This window comes from Haemaphysalis longicornis, unplaced genomic scaffold (genome assembly GCF_048455015.1).
Source record: "Haemaphysalis longicornis isolate Haplotype H1 unplaced genomic scaffold, Haemaphysalis longicornis Haplotype H1 scaffold_1, whole genome shotgun sequence".
NCBI classification, from domain to species: domain Eukaryota; kingdom Metazoa; phylum Arthropoda; class Arachnida; order Ixodida; family Ixodidae; genus Haemaphysalis; species Haemaphysalis longicornis.
In genome coordinates this window covers 424,305,062-424,318,682 of record NW_027526203.1, presented here as the reverse complement: position 1 = coordinate 424,318,682, position 13,621 = coordinate 424,305,062, and the positions used below count along the sequence as shown (strand labels likewise).

Here is a 13,621-nt window from a genome sequence, read left to right as displayed (position 1 = left end):
ACCTCCTTCTCTATAAAGGATGTAATATTTTCAGTAAAAAATTCATAATGATTGACCTCTTGATCGTACTGGAGTGCTTTAAAATAAGGCCGTCCTTTTTTGTTTTCTTCCTAGGGCGCTGCACCGCAGCCACCTTTTCCCACGAAGTTGACGCTTCGCTGTCGCCACCACTATTTGCGTTAGCTTTTTAGTGATTTGAGCCCTTTGCCGAGTTTGAAGTTGAGACCATAACATATTTATAGATATCTGAAGCTCGAGTCTGGCACTGCGGAATTTATTTGCACCGATGTATATAGAGTAGGCGTTCCGTCGATTGAATGGACGTGATACCATGGTTGCACGGCACAATTAAATCACCACAATGGGGCAGTGTCTGAGACCTCCGCGTGCTCCAAGTCACAGTTTCGATTTGCCTTTGCTCAGCGGTGGCTAATTAGAACAAATCCCCTCCTTCCTGAAAACTATCGCATACGTGCGGTTCTCCACAATGCACTAAATGACCCCCTCCCTACCGTCCATGGAGAAAGTCATCGAACGACGAGGAGCTGAAATACGATTGGACTCGGGAAATGTAGCCTCCACTAAGAACATTTCAACTAAACAACTTCTGGGGTCAATGTCAGCCGCGTCTGGATCCATGGAGGGGCTGAAAAAAAGATGCCGCTTCTCTGAAATCAATGGGTGGATCTGCTGAGGATGGCGCTTTAAGCAAGATTGCCAGTAGGGGAATTGAATGACACACAGCGACAGCTCATGACATTTTTGTTTTCTCTTTTCCACATGTTCCGTTTTTATTTCCATTTCTGCCATATATTTACACATGTCGTATAGCACGAAACAATATCTACAGAGGTGTCGGCCACAGGCAACGGAAACGCACGAACACGCACACACAGACGCGCGCGCGGGCGCTGCCCCCTCCTTATCGGGGAGCAGACAATATTCGCCGTATATAGGTCGCACGGCGCCACGAGAGTCTTCTTCACAAGTTGTGCACGCTGCCGCGGCATCACACTTATGTACAAGTACACTGATACATCATCATACGCGATAAACATGTCTCAACTGGGGCCGGAGGAACGTATAGAAGGCAGGGGCGTATAAACAGGACCGTATACGTTTCACACCCTTAAATGGTCGCCATCGGTATAGGTATTGCTTCGGACAGCCTCGCCTTGTGAAATGGAAGACTTCCACTTGCACATCTCCTTCCCTGCCATCTCTCCCTTTTCTTTGCTGCATTGACGGAATATACACACATTCCATGCCGAAAAAGAGCGCCTTCCCTCCGACTACTCAAGCCCTATTGCGGTTCTCTATATACGGCGTATTTACACAGACTCATGAGTGCTACCCAGAGCATATTCGTAAACGCTGCACTCACTTTACCCCGCACGCGAGCGCATCCATGTCATTGCGCAATTTCCTTTTATACCCATTATGTATTTTCCTATACATAGACATTGACGAAAGGAATACCTCCAAATTTCGAGGTATGAAGAGCCCCCAATGTAGAGGAGAGCCTTTTGATCACATGTTTAAAAATCGTTCGACCGAACACCCAGCCATATGGCGAACACTCCCAGCTTCAGATGATCTACACTTTTAATCTAATGCCGTGGCTGTATCAGCTACGGACTTCGATTCAACTTAGAACGCTGCCTCCTCGCTGTCTATACATCACCACAGAGTAAAACACGAGCACAAAACTAAACGCTCTCGAAGAAAATGACACAGCTCACACTGGTACATGTTTATGTTGTTCCCTGCCATCGGTAGGTTCCTTAGTCCGTGCTTTTAGGCGCAGAGGAGTTACAGCTGTCCGAACGTATTTCGGAAGCACGTATTGTTGACTTCGCGGCAGAGATTCACCATAAGAAAGTCAAGCACAAAAAAAAAAAAAACGAAAGAAACCTCGGCGAGTAAGCTCCTTAAAATGAGATGCGATGAAATGAAGTTACATAAAAATTGACGCTACTTACTCTATTCATTTTCAAAAAATTTTGTGGGACTGGAAAAATAGTTTTGGATATGCAATTGATACCAATCAGTTGGATGCACAATACTCTTGTTTTTTCAGTTGAATAATGCGATTTTTGTAAGAAAAGATGCGGCACTAACTCTTGCGACAAGCCCATCTTGCGAGCTAAGGGTACACAGCATCAAGCGTGCATTGTAAACAATACGGGGCCGTAATTACCAATAGCCAGTAGAAAACAAGCTTCGGACGAGTATTTGCGCCTGTTCGTGTTTTTAAGAATATTTTTGTGCGGCTTATGGGGCAGAATGCAGACACACATGTTCGCCTAAAGATTAAGTTGTACGTTCCGCGAATCTTTACAAGGCTAACTAAGCAAGGAACGAAAGAGACGCGTTTTGATTTACATCGGGCTCTAATGGGAGCTTGAGTCCCAAAGGAGATTCAATATCACAATATCTCCAGTTGGTGCCATACTGGTTTGTCATAAAACCGCATCGAGATTCCAAGTTTCCGGAAGTAAGTGTACAAAATACAATGAGTTAACACTTCTTTTTTTTTAAACAGTATTCAGAGGCAGCATCATTCTTTTATTAGAAGTTATAAAATGGCAACCAATGGCAAGAAAAACGGCTCCTGAGGCGAGTTTCCTCAGAAACTCGCCCCAGTAGCCGTTTTTATCGGAAACTAAGTTCCTTTCGATTCTGATAAAACCTGGCAGATCTCATAGTACTTAAGCGCTTAAGCATGGACATTCAAAGAGGGGCGCAAGGTTGTCGAGTCGTCTCTACCTTCATGTCCGATGGAGCGAGAAAGCTGTTGCTACACTTTTATGCCTGTGCGAAGGCTAACTGAAAGCTCCTTCGGTTTGCAAATCCTTCTAAAGTGGAAGTCCTAATTACTGACGTTGTCTTGTCGTATCACCTTAAATACGCACCCCCCCCCCCCCCCTGTGGTTAAAAAAAAGATTCTTGGGGTGGTCATGAACAAGGTTAAGCGATACACAAATGGTGAAAATCAAACTGGAAGTTCTTTTTTTGTATGCAAATCATCATTACGTTAGAAGACCCGTGATACGTTTTATTTTACGTAAAAAATTGTCTCCCACTTCCAGTTTAGTTTTTTTATGAGAGTAAGAGCGTTCTGGGCATCAAAATATTGAGCCCATTACACCTAGGTGCAGCGCATTGTGCATGTTTACCAATTCCCTCTGAACGATCAGAGCAGGGCGCCAATTGCTCGCCTCGTTTGAAAAAAAAAGAAGCTCAGTGGTTTCCTTCTAACCTCTCTGCCGGTTTTCCATGCCACCGCCAAGTCATCTCGACGCCCCTTTTACGACCCCTGCACGCACACGCACACGCACGCGATAAGGACAGACAAACACGCTCCGTATTTTCTCAGTCAAAATTACTGAGGGTTCGATTTGCTCCCTGATAGTTTACCGCTACCAATCAGTGGTGTCAGTAGTAGACGCGTGCGGTAAACAAGGTGGGAACGCGTATAATGAAAGAAAGACATTTTTTTTTACGAACGCTGCATGCTATTTATACCTGTGCGCGAGATGGGCAATTATGAGGGAGTCCCTTGAGTCGTGAAACCTCAGAGAAAAATGAAAATAATTCCAGGTATACATAAGGCAGAATTGCTAGACAGGCCCTTTCGAGATGCGTCGGCATCCTCTAATCCGCCCGACAGTTTTATACGCTGGCTTTAAGAAAGAAAAAAAGCAACGAAGGACACACGCTCATATATGCGCAGTTTAAACGAGATCAAAGTACTCATTGGAAAGTTTCGTCACCAGCTATATTTAGGCGCAAATGAAGGTAGTAATTTTCACCTCTTGCATACCGACTCAAACATATTTAATGAATTGGTAATATTTAGAAGGATTTTAAATAAACTAACCTATATATTTACAGGCTTTGTTCATGGGTGTCGTATAAAGCAAAACTCCGATTTTTCATCTAATGGTGCGTACAATTTAAGCGACGTACACTTCGTTCCATGCATGCTGGCTTATCCTGGCGGTCGCTTTTTAGTAAGAATGCTTCATTTTACCCAAAATGGAAAGCTGTGGGAGCATTTAAATCGCTCTTTTTGTCATGGCGTGAATGAGCAAAATGTGTCCCTGCCACTTGCTCGAATGACTCGTCACTTTTCGTGACTCGCCACTTTAGTAAAGCACGTCCCATTGAACAAATACATCACAATAAACTTCAGAAAGATGTCAAGCCTGGAAGCGTATCGTCCCAGGAGAGCACTTTTCTTCTCAGAGTCATTCAAGCTTCTCACTGCAACAAGGTGATCGCGTGTTTGCATATGCATCTAATGCATGCCCGTGAAGTGTTCTATTACATTTCCGTGCCTCGCATGATTCACCCATGGCCTACTGGCCAGCTCCAGGCGGCAGTCTGTGGCAAGGAGGAGCCCAGTGTATCCTGTAAATGCTGCCTCAGTGCAACCCGGAATTCATACCAGTGTGCGAACGGGAAAAGAAAGGAAAGCGTGATGTCACCGGCCGAAGCCCTTTCAACGGCTCCCCGACGCCCTGCCTGCTTGGAGGTGCCAAGCAGATGTGTCATTAAGGTCCAAACGTGGCTGACAATGGACAAGTACGAAAGCAAGAGGTCGCGCCAGCACTCTGCCCCGGGGCCGCAGCCACGAGGCGCCACTTGTGGCCGCTGTCGACGGTGAGGCCGCAGTTCTAAGCTGCGACCGTCGCTCGTTCACCGAAGGCGGGGCAGAGGGGGCGAGACGCGGGGCCGGAGCCCAGGTCCAGCACGCGGCTCGCGATCACAGCTTCAGGGCAGGCCATCGGGCGCAGCGGAGGCCCCGTAGTGCTGCGGCGAGGCGAACTCGTCCTCGGAGGAAGAGGAGCGGGAAGAGGAAGAGCCCCCGTCGACGCAGGGACTTCCGGCTGCGGCGGCCATGATGGCGGCGGGTGCCGATGACGCGTAGCCCCCAGCGGCCCGGTAGATGGGGCCTCCGGCGCACGACGACGACTTGTCAACTGGAACACGGAAAAGGTGGAGACGAATTAGGGACATGATTAAAGGCAAAAAGCGAGCCGCCGGGGAAGCCTGATGAGGCGAGGCGGGCCCAACAGCGCGTCCCCCCCTCCTGCACCCGTTTCTTCCGGCCTTTTCCTGACAATCGATGGAAATGAAGAGCCCCAGAGACGAAAAGGTGGGTGTCGCTGCAAACCAATCCGTCTGTCCCGGAATAATTTTTATGCCGGCCGGAATTCAATCTGCATTAATTGAGGAGCGCCCTCCTCGCTCTCCTCCGGAACTCTCGGTGCGCTGCGGTCCCGTTTATATTAAAAAATATTTGCCGCGGCTGGTTTTGCGGTGGCAGGGTCTCCCCTCCCGGCGGGGTGGAATCTCTCGCTCGGGCGCATTTTGTCGATGGCAGCCTTCGCAGCTTCCTCCGCCCACCTACCCTTGACGCGCTCCTTGACCGCGGTGAAACCGCCGGACGCAGCGTGAGCTTCGCCGCCGTGCACGGCAATGGCCTTGCGCGGACATTTTCCTTCCACGATCCCATACTTTCCCCGCGACACGCTTTTCTTTTCGCCTTTTCTTCAGGAAGAAACCTTCTGAACTATAACGTTATCTTTACACCAGTTTATGGCGGTGTCGTTCTGTAAATGATAACACGGATATATTCCCTTGCGTTGACTACATTGTGGGCTGGTGGTTATGCTGTAACCACAAACTCAGAATGCGGTCTTCTGGTTTCCATAAAACTGTTCCCACCCCCCACCCACCCCATCAAAATATACAAAGGAAAATCTCGTCTAAAAATTGTACCTGTTGGTTTCAGCGTATCTTGTCGAGGCGTTGTCACTACCTGAGACACCTTTGGAACACAGCAGTAGCAATAACGAAAACTATAAATTGCATGCAATGGCGTGTGCCTATCCTCCTCTTCATACATACCACATGCGCATAGCTTATACACACTACGCAATGCGTTCGTTTAGTAAACGTTTACAAAATCTTGATTGCTATAGCTGAAGTTTCTAACACCGGAGGCATTTAAAAATATCGCACACCAAGGCACGCGTGTATGAATACTCTAGAAATTTACGCTTCAAGTCACGCTACAAATTAGGCTCTGAGTGGCACAGCAAGCAGTTTTGCACCGTTCATCAGTGGTCTACCCAACGCCGCCTGTATAAACATTGCCTAACGCGTGAGCGAAAAATGGCCAAACAGCCACTCTCCTGTTGCTCTCTCCTACCCTTCCCCGCTCCGTAGCCTTCCAGCGTCCTTTCATGTCCGCCAGCCAGCGCCGCTTCTCGGAAACTATGCAAAATAGTGGAAAGTTTGTTTAGCGTTCCCGAGGCGACGTTCCTACGCCTTCTTGTTTTTCACCATGCCTGTCTGTCTTGGTCTGTCACTGATAAAACTTCCTTTGTCACGAAGCAAAGTCCCTTGCGCTGCCGCAGGCTGATGCCGGCTTTGCGCGCTTATCTACTTCGGATCACAGGCCCTGAAATTTTCTAAGTGGGGCATCCCACCTCTACCCCCTCCGCATTTAGGTATTGTTTTGACCCCGCTGTTCGCACTCAGCATCGGTTCGCACTTCTAAAATTGAGGACTGTACTGTAGAAGCGCCCGGACAGCGTGGTGGGATCCCAGCTGCTTATCCTTTTGTTTCCTATAATTTTCTGAAGTTTACAAGCACGTGATATGATTGGAAAGTAATCGTAAAAGTGAGCGCCTGAACAATAAATGTGCACGCAATTTTTTCTTCTCTAAATACTCCAGAAAGAAAAATATCAGTAAAATAATGGCTGCCCCATCCGAAAATATCGTTTTTCAATTAGCTATATGTCTACCCGACAATCAGTATGTTCTTACACTATTTCCGTCCACCTCCGTCTTTATCTTTGAAAAAATGCAGCAAGTGTGAAGCGAGCGACACGTTGAACGAGATCCCCAGTGCGCCAGAGAACTAGCGCCCCGTCGCGGCTAAGATGTAAGCGAAACGGCCCTTGAAGCCCAACAGGCAAGCTGACAGACACACGTCGTAGAAGTGGGTGCAGCGTTCGCGACCCGCGAGCAGTGACGTAAAGCGAGATGTCCGCCGGCACGCGCCACATAGCGGATCAGTGCCTGAACTAAGCGTCCCTACCCTTCCCATTGAAAAGCGCGCGACGCGTCAGGCAATGTTAATACAGGCGGCGTTGGTCTACCACAACACAAATATTTTTATGCAGCCAAATATGACTGAAATAGCGTTGGTACAGTAAGTTTTAAAAGCGACGATTGGTATTCCTCCCACAAATTCATCGCGAGGTTTCTTTATTGAGACCACCGACTTAAATATACCTCTGCTATTGCAATAACATGCGCCAGAAACAGTTTCAGATGGAAGTGACAAGCGAAAACACCCGTGTATCGAGATTTTGGCGCACGTTATTGAAGTTCCCCAATTGTTCAAAATTAATGGAGCCGTCCACTATACGGCACACCTCATGGCCCAGGTGTATAGCTTCGGCGCATTAAACTCCCAAAACCTGCTTCAGCAACAGCGGCACTACGAAGTTCTCCGTGGGGATTTTCAAACATTATTTGTGGTGGCATCTTGACTCCTAAGGCAAAACATTATTGGCTACAGTGTTCCCTGAACCAAAGTCACGGCCGGAAGTTGTTCACTTCCGGTTATGACATCATACCCGACGACGTCGTGACAAATGAAGCCAGTGAGCTAGCATGGGAACATAACTGAGGAGTCAAGTATTCCAGTACCAAGGAACACTGTAGCAAGCCGAGAATGCTCGCAGTAGACGACATACAAATGCGAATCCATGGAGAGAGGAAAAAAGGCGAGTGGACGTGCGCACAGATAGGACGTTGCTGTGCATTCCTAAGCGACTGCGTAATACTCGTGCACGAGGCATCCGAAGAAATGCTCACGCATTTGCGTAGCAGGTTTGAGGAGAGAACAGCACGTAGTGACAGGTAATCACTTACGTTGGTCGATTTTGGCTGCATATATTGCCACTCGACACCCTCCTCTTGATTTTGAGAACAATAAAAAAAAGCCGTATTGTCCAAAATATGCAAAAAGAACCACTGAGTATACAACAAAAGATGAAGATACTTAGTGCACATTTTGTTGTGTGCACTAAGTATATTTACCTTGGGTGGGTAAACCTCACTTTAGTGTAGAGCCCTGTACTGACCAAGCAGATTGTGTTTCACCTTATCTGCGCTGTTTGCGTCAGTGATTCCACCCAAGCAGACTTGTACACGTTAGAGAAAAGAGCCAACTAACTACTAGCTACTGCAATTCGTTGAAAGATCGCATAACGAATTGCCCTTGCAAGTATACGTGCTGTCACTGAGCCCTCCATAAATGAAGCGTTAGCTCGGGGTTCTATGGTTTAAAACAAATATCTCTGGCGCAAAACATTAACAAAGCGCAGATTTTAATTCGAAATGTTTATTGTTAGTCAAGATTACCCTAACTTAAATTCAGTAGCAGCAAAGTTTCAAAATCTGCAACCGACATTTCTCCTCGCTTTCCCGCAGAAATATTAACCACTGCACTGCACGTTTTTCTGTGGCTTTTCGTCGAAAAGAAATGGCGAAAATAGAAAATACGCTGATACACGAATATGTAGTCAAGCAGGGTAGGTTGCACTGTTTAGGGCATACAAAAGAAAAAAAGTGGGTGGTGTGATTTTCTGATGCAATTGGGGTGATGAAGGCGCGAAAAGCAAGATTTTTTTTTGCATTTTTTCCCTGCTGGACCACACGGGTGTACGGGGTCTTACAGCCAACCTGTTATCAAAAAAGAGATAGAATATTGCTACTCCTCTAAAAAAACGGCGCAGCTTGCACTAATGGTGCAAGTTTTGCTAGGCTTTGCTAGGCTTTGCTACCTTTTGTTAAGTTTTGCGATATTCTTGCTAGGCTAGGTGAAGTGTTGCGGGGTGACGCCAAGTTTAGCCGGATTTTACAAGGTCGTTCCGGTCGGTCCCCTACACTGACGGCGGATCCTAGAGGGGAAGAGGCTAGGTCGACCACCGCCTCCGCTGTTTCTCCAGCCTTGCACCACTAGTGCAATCGGCGCCAAATTTTTTTTTGAGTTTTAGTAGCCCAAGAACGATTATCACCTTTAAAATGGTATAGTAAGGGGTGCGCACACACATGTGCCCCTTGTGCTCACACTCGAGCAGGCGCGAAAGTCGGCTTCAGTGCTAAAAGACCCTATCTGTGGGGGTGCACCCTTTACAGACGGTGGAGTTTTTTTTTTTTTTTTTTTTTCTTGGTATTTTTGGCCTAACGCCACCGGACCAAGCTCAAGCTTAAACAGCTCCGCTGTTAAAAATGTAACAGTTCTGTCACAAAATTACACAAGAAATGTAACGAATTAGAAGCAACGTCGCTACTTGTAACCTGTTACGTATGAGCAAGTCCTAATCAGGTGCAGCTAAGTGCCTATTTTATAGCCCTCAGTATATATTTTCCACCGTACGTTTTACTGCATACTCGTGGCATACGACGCTCTGTGTACTACAATCGTTGCAGCGCGCTTGAGCTGAAGTCACATAAAACGTTCTGACAACTCTCTGGTCCCAGAAGAATGCAAGTTACGCATTTTGATGAATACGTCAGTACGCGACTATAATAAAAGCACGAGATATTGCCTTTGCGGGCCCGTACATGAGGCTGACCTGGCATGTGTGGATGCGGCGCCCCGGCGGATGTCGTGTGCGCTGCTCCCAGGTAGAGGTGCGAGTTCTGGCCCTGGAAGTATCCGCCGGAGCCCAGGTGGAAGGGTAGCGAGCCGGTGGCGCTCATTTTGGCGTTGGGTGGCGTCTGCGGTGGCGTGTCCGTCTGCGGCGCAGCTCCCCCAGGGCTGAAGCCGTTGCTTCCGTAGTTCGCAAAGTGGCCCGAAGCGGGAGCGTTGTTCCCGGCACCTCGATGGTGGTATCCGCCGGAGAACCAGCCAAGCACCGATCCGCCGTGACCGGCGGGCTCCTTTTGCGGTGCGCCAGTGGCCGGCGGGGCGGGCGCCTGTCCTCCCGGGCATGGGAGCGGCGGCGGGGGGCTCTTACTCGTGGCAGTGTCGGCCAGCGACCAGATCTTGGGCTTGTTGTGCGCGTTGTCGGCGCCGGACGAGTCGTCGGCGGCGTTCGGCGACGACTTGGACATGAGAGATTCGAGGCCCTGCAGGTCTGGCGACGGGCTGTCCGAGGACGCCGCCGGCGTGTAACCCGTGAGCGAGTTTGGCGGCGCCAGGGACATGATGCCGTTGAGGATGGGAGAGCGCGACGTGCCCCCCACGGCGTACGGGTTCGCCGAGTGGCCGTAGCTGTGCCGCTGCTGGTGGGGGTCGGGACCCGGGTTGGTCCGGTGCGCCTGGGAGGGCTGCATGTCCGCCGTCTCGTGGTCTACCTCTGCCGAACTGGGGGGCGGTCGTAACGTGCTTTCTGCATCGGGGGTAATACAAGAGACAGCGGCGCTCAGCTTACTTCCAACGTAAAGCGCATTATTTCGCTTTAGCAATTTCGTTAAACCCTAAATAATTACACTGTGTAAAATATGTGTTGCAATATGGGTCATTAGCAAGCAGCTGTGCGTAAAAACAATAGTGAAATGGTTTTCTTGATTAGCCAAAGGATACCGCAGAAAAAATATTGACTGCCTTCTATTCCCTGAGGTCCCCAAAATAAAACTCAAGCAACATAAACTAAAACGGGGAAACTGGTCCAAGCCTGGCCATTGTATGTTTAGGCTAATAAATGTGGTTGGCAGCCTTTCGCGTTAATTGAAGTAATATGGTTCTGCAGTGCTAGAAGAATCGAGCAGGTTGTATAAATGGAGAAATTGTATGCGCAAAGGGATCATTAACGGGTTCGAGAAACCCCCACTACAGCCCTCTTCAGGGTTCTTCAGCTCCTCACACCATGCATTTTTGGGGGTCTGTGAAAGTGGCGTCCGTGGAACTCGGCATGTGCAATAGGTCCAATGGCGTTTTCGTGACCAATAAGATTTCCGCATGACACCGTTTTTACTGGTCTGAACCAACGATCTCACTTTTTCCCGGCTGTAAAAGTGTGTGCGCGGTATACCGAGAAATGCAGTAGCCCAGTATACAGAGAAAATGCTACAGCCTGCCTGATAGCCCAAGTGTATTACGGCTCGCAAAACCCCAATTCAGCTTCTTTTTTTCATTCAGGATGATGGTTGCAAACAGTGCGAGAAGATAGTGCGCAACAAAGAGAAATACGAGTACATCGGAGACCCGCATGGATTCATTCAAACATGACCAACTATACATACTCGCTTTGCATAAGCATCAGATTATAGTAGGTGAGGCTATTCACGGTGAAAGTGGTTTAGACACTATTTTTTGGGTCAGTAAAGGAGTATCACTGTCGAATGGGATGAATGCAGGTATAAATAAATGTTGTGCCGCGTAGATGAAAGGAGGGCCCGGGACGAAAATAAAGATTGGGTTGCGGAATCTTTGCAAAAATAAAGGGCTGCGGAGTAGGATCATGGAGTATCGTGTCTATGCAGGAATTTCATGCGGAAGATTTAAAGCTGAAGATGGATGGAGTGGGAACCAAAGAGCGAGGAGCGGAGTCTCGCAGAGCCGGGCTCCCGCGGTGAGGGCTCACTACGGGGAGAAGGTGACTGGTGAATGAATAAAAGTTCCCGTTTTTATTCTTACTTCTAAAGCTTAAAAAATAGGGCTGAATGGGAGGCGTAGGAGCAGTAATATTTGTCAGCGGTAAAGGTAATGCTTTTAGTGTCAAAACGCAATTAATAGAGGCAAAAAACATTTTCGTTGAAAGTAATACCTAAATCTTTTAAACAACCGCGTCGGGGCAAAAGTAGACGCACATCCCGAACATACTGCGTGTTTTTGTTTGTTTCGGGCTGCAACATGGTGAATGAGCACTAAACACTGGATTATAGGCCGTCACTGCTATATTTCGGTAAGACATTTCGGTTTTCCATAGTAATACAATTGCGATTGGATTGTTGAAGAAATAAACATTAAAGTTAGGGGGCAGTGCGTAAATCGCTCAACTCTGACATACGCTCCTCTCTCCCCCTCTCCCCCCCCCCCCTCTCTCTCTCTCTCTCTCTCTCTCTCTCTCTCTCTCTCTCTCTCTCTCTCTCTCTCTCTCTCTCTCTCTCTCTCTCTCTCTCTCTCTCTCTCTCTCTCTCTCTCTCTCTCTCTCTCTCCATTCTGACCAAATTAGAGTAATCTGGAACTTCACTGCAACTTTTTTTCTTCTTCGCAACTAGTTCTCTTCGCCGTGTCCTGCAGCCCGTATATACGTGCCCACTGCCGTGTTCTACCCGAGTGTACAACAACGCCAAACAGGTAATAGGGAGTCAATGGCGGGGACGTATGGAGGTGTCGTTTCGCGGAAGGACCTTTGGGAGCCACTACATTTGCTCAAATCCTCGCCTGCCGGGCCGCCGGTGTAGGGCCCCAGCGGAGCCATCAGGCCCGTATAAATCTCGATCCGACGCCGCTATTTCCTCCTGCCCCGGTGGCGAGTTTACGTGTCTGTTTGTGCTGGTCGTTCGATCGGCCGCGGAGGGGAATGGGGACGGACGGCAGCCAGTCAGCCAGCCCGCTCCCCACTTGACGAAACGGGAGCCTAAATACAACATTATCCCTCCGCGCGTCCCCTCATCGGAGCACTGTTTGGACTTGGTCGGCGCTCATCGGCCACCAAGGAGCTGGCTGCTCCGCTGGCGGTCCCGTTGCAGAGTGGCCCCGAGCTCCTTCGCGGGAGTTAAAAGCTCGCCCACTCTCCGGTTCACCTTTAATTTGCGCGGGGCGGCTCCGCTCGAGGGGCCCCAATTTCGCCGGTGGCCGGCCCTTTTGATAGATGAACGCGAGGGGCTCGGCCGCCTCGTGGGGAGCGCTTTGTTTGCGCGCTGCTCCCGCATCCCGCGAGGGACGACGAAGAGTGCGCTCGTGAAATGCCGCCGAGATGGCGTCGCGATAGCGAGCCCTCCATTGAGAATATCAGCGCGCTTTTATTTAGTCTCGATGGGGAGCGGCAACCCTTGGCGGACGGGGGTAGAGCGCGGAGAACATTATGATGTGTTTACTAGGTGTGTTTTGTTGCGTGCGTGCCGGCGTCACGCTGCTTGCCTTCCTGTCGGCCCAGTGCACGCCTGTTTGTTGTGCTCCCGGTGGCGCTTATTTATGGCTCCGTCGTTTAAGCGAGTCCGCGGGGATCGCGTGCGCTGTGGCTGCATGCACGACGCGGGTGTCGCTGCTCGCGTCAAAACCACCTGGCCGTCGCCGCCGCCGCCGCGCTGTAGGACAGCCGGTCGCGGCCGCCGCGCCTGACTCACGGCCTTTGTTTGGGCCCGCCAGCAGCAACGCCTGCTGCACTGCGCGTCTCGCGGAACGCGCTTGGCGGTCAAGAAGAAGCCTTCACTCCCCGCGCGCAATGGGCCGCTTAACGGGGTGCGTGTAACGTCATGCAATGGTGGTCTGTGCATTTGCTCATTTTACGGCGAGGGAAAAAATTACGTAGGGAAAAAGCAGCAATGCAATAGTTTATGCTCAAAGCTGACTTTCAGGTTACAGTGAACCCTCGTTATATCAAAGTGCTCAGGACAGCAACCTGTCTTCGTTAGC

At 49.3% G+C, this 13,621-nt stretch overlaps 1 protein-coding gene across 2 annotated transcripts in view; it reads right to left on the bottom strand.

Moving 5' to 3' along the window:
• Window positions 1–754: 754 nt before the first annotated feature.
• The window catches only part of LOC144155678 (uncharacterized), a 237,218-nt gene continuing 224,351 nt past the window's right edge, over window positions 755–13,621 (bottom strand). For both annotated transcript variants that reach the window (XM_077687273.1, XM_077687274.1), the window contains 2 exons: window positions 9,672–10,430; window positions 755–4,988 (listed from right to left, as the gene is read on the bottom strand). In XM_077687273.1, the coding sequence (XP_077543399.1) occupies window positions 4,780–4,988; window positions 9,672–10,430 (968 nt within the window). In that variant the 3' untranslated portion in view covers window positions 755–4,779. The remainder of the gene's footprint in view (window positions 4,989–9,671; window positions 10,431–13,621) is intronic.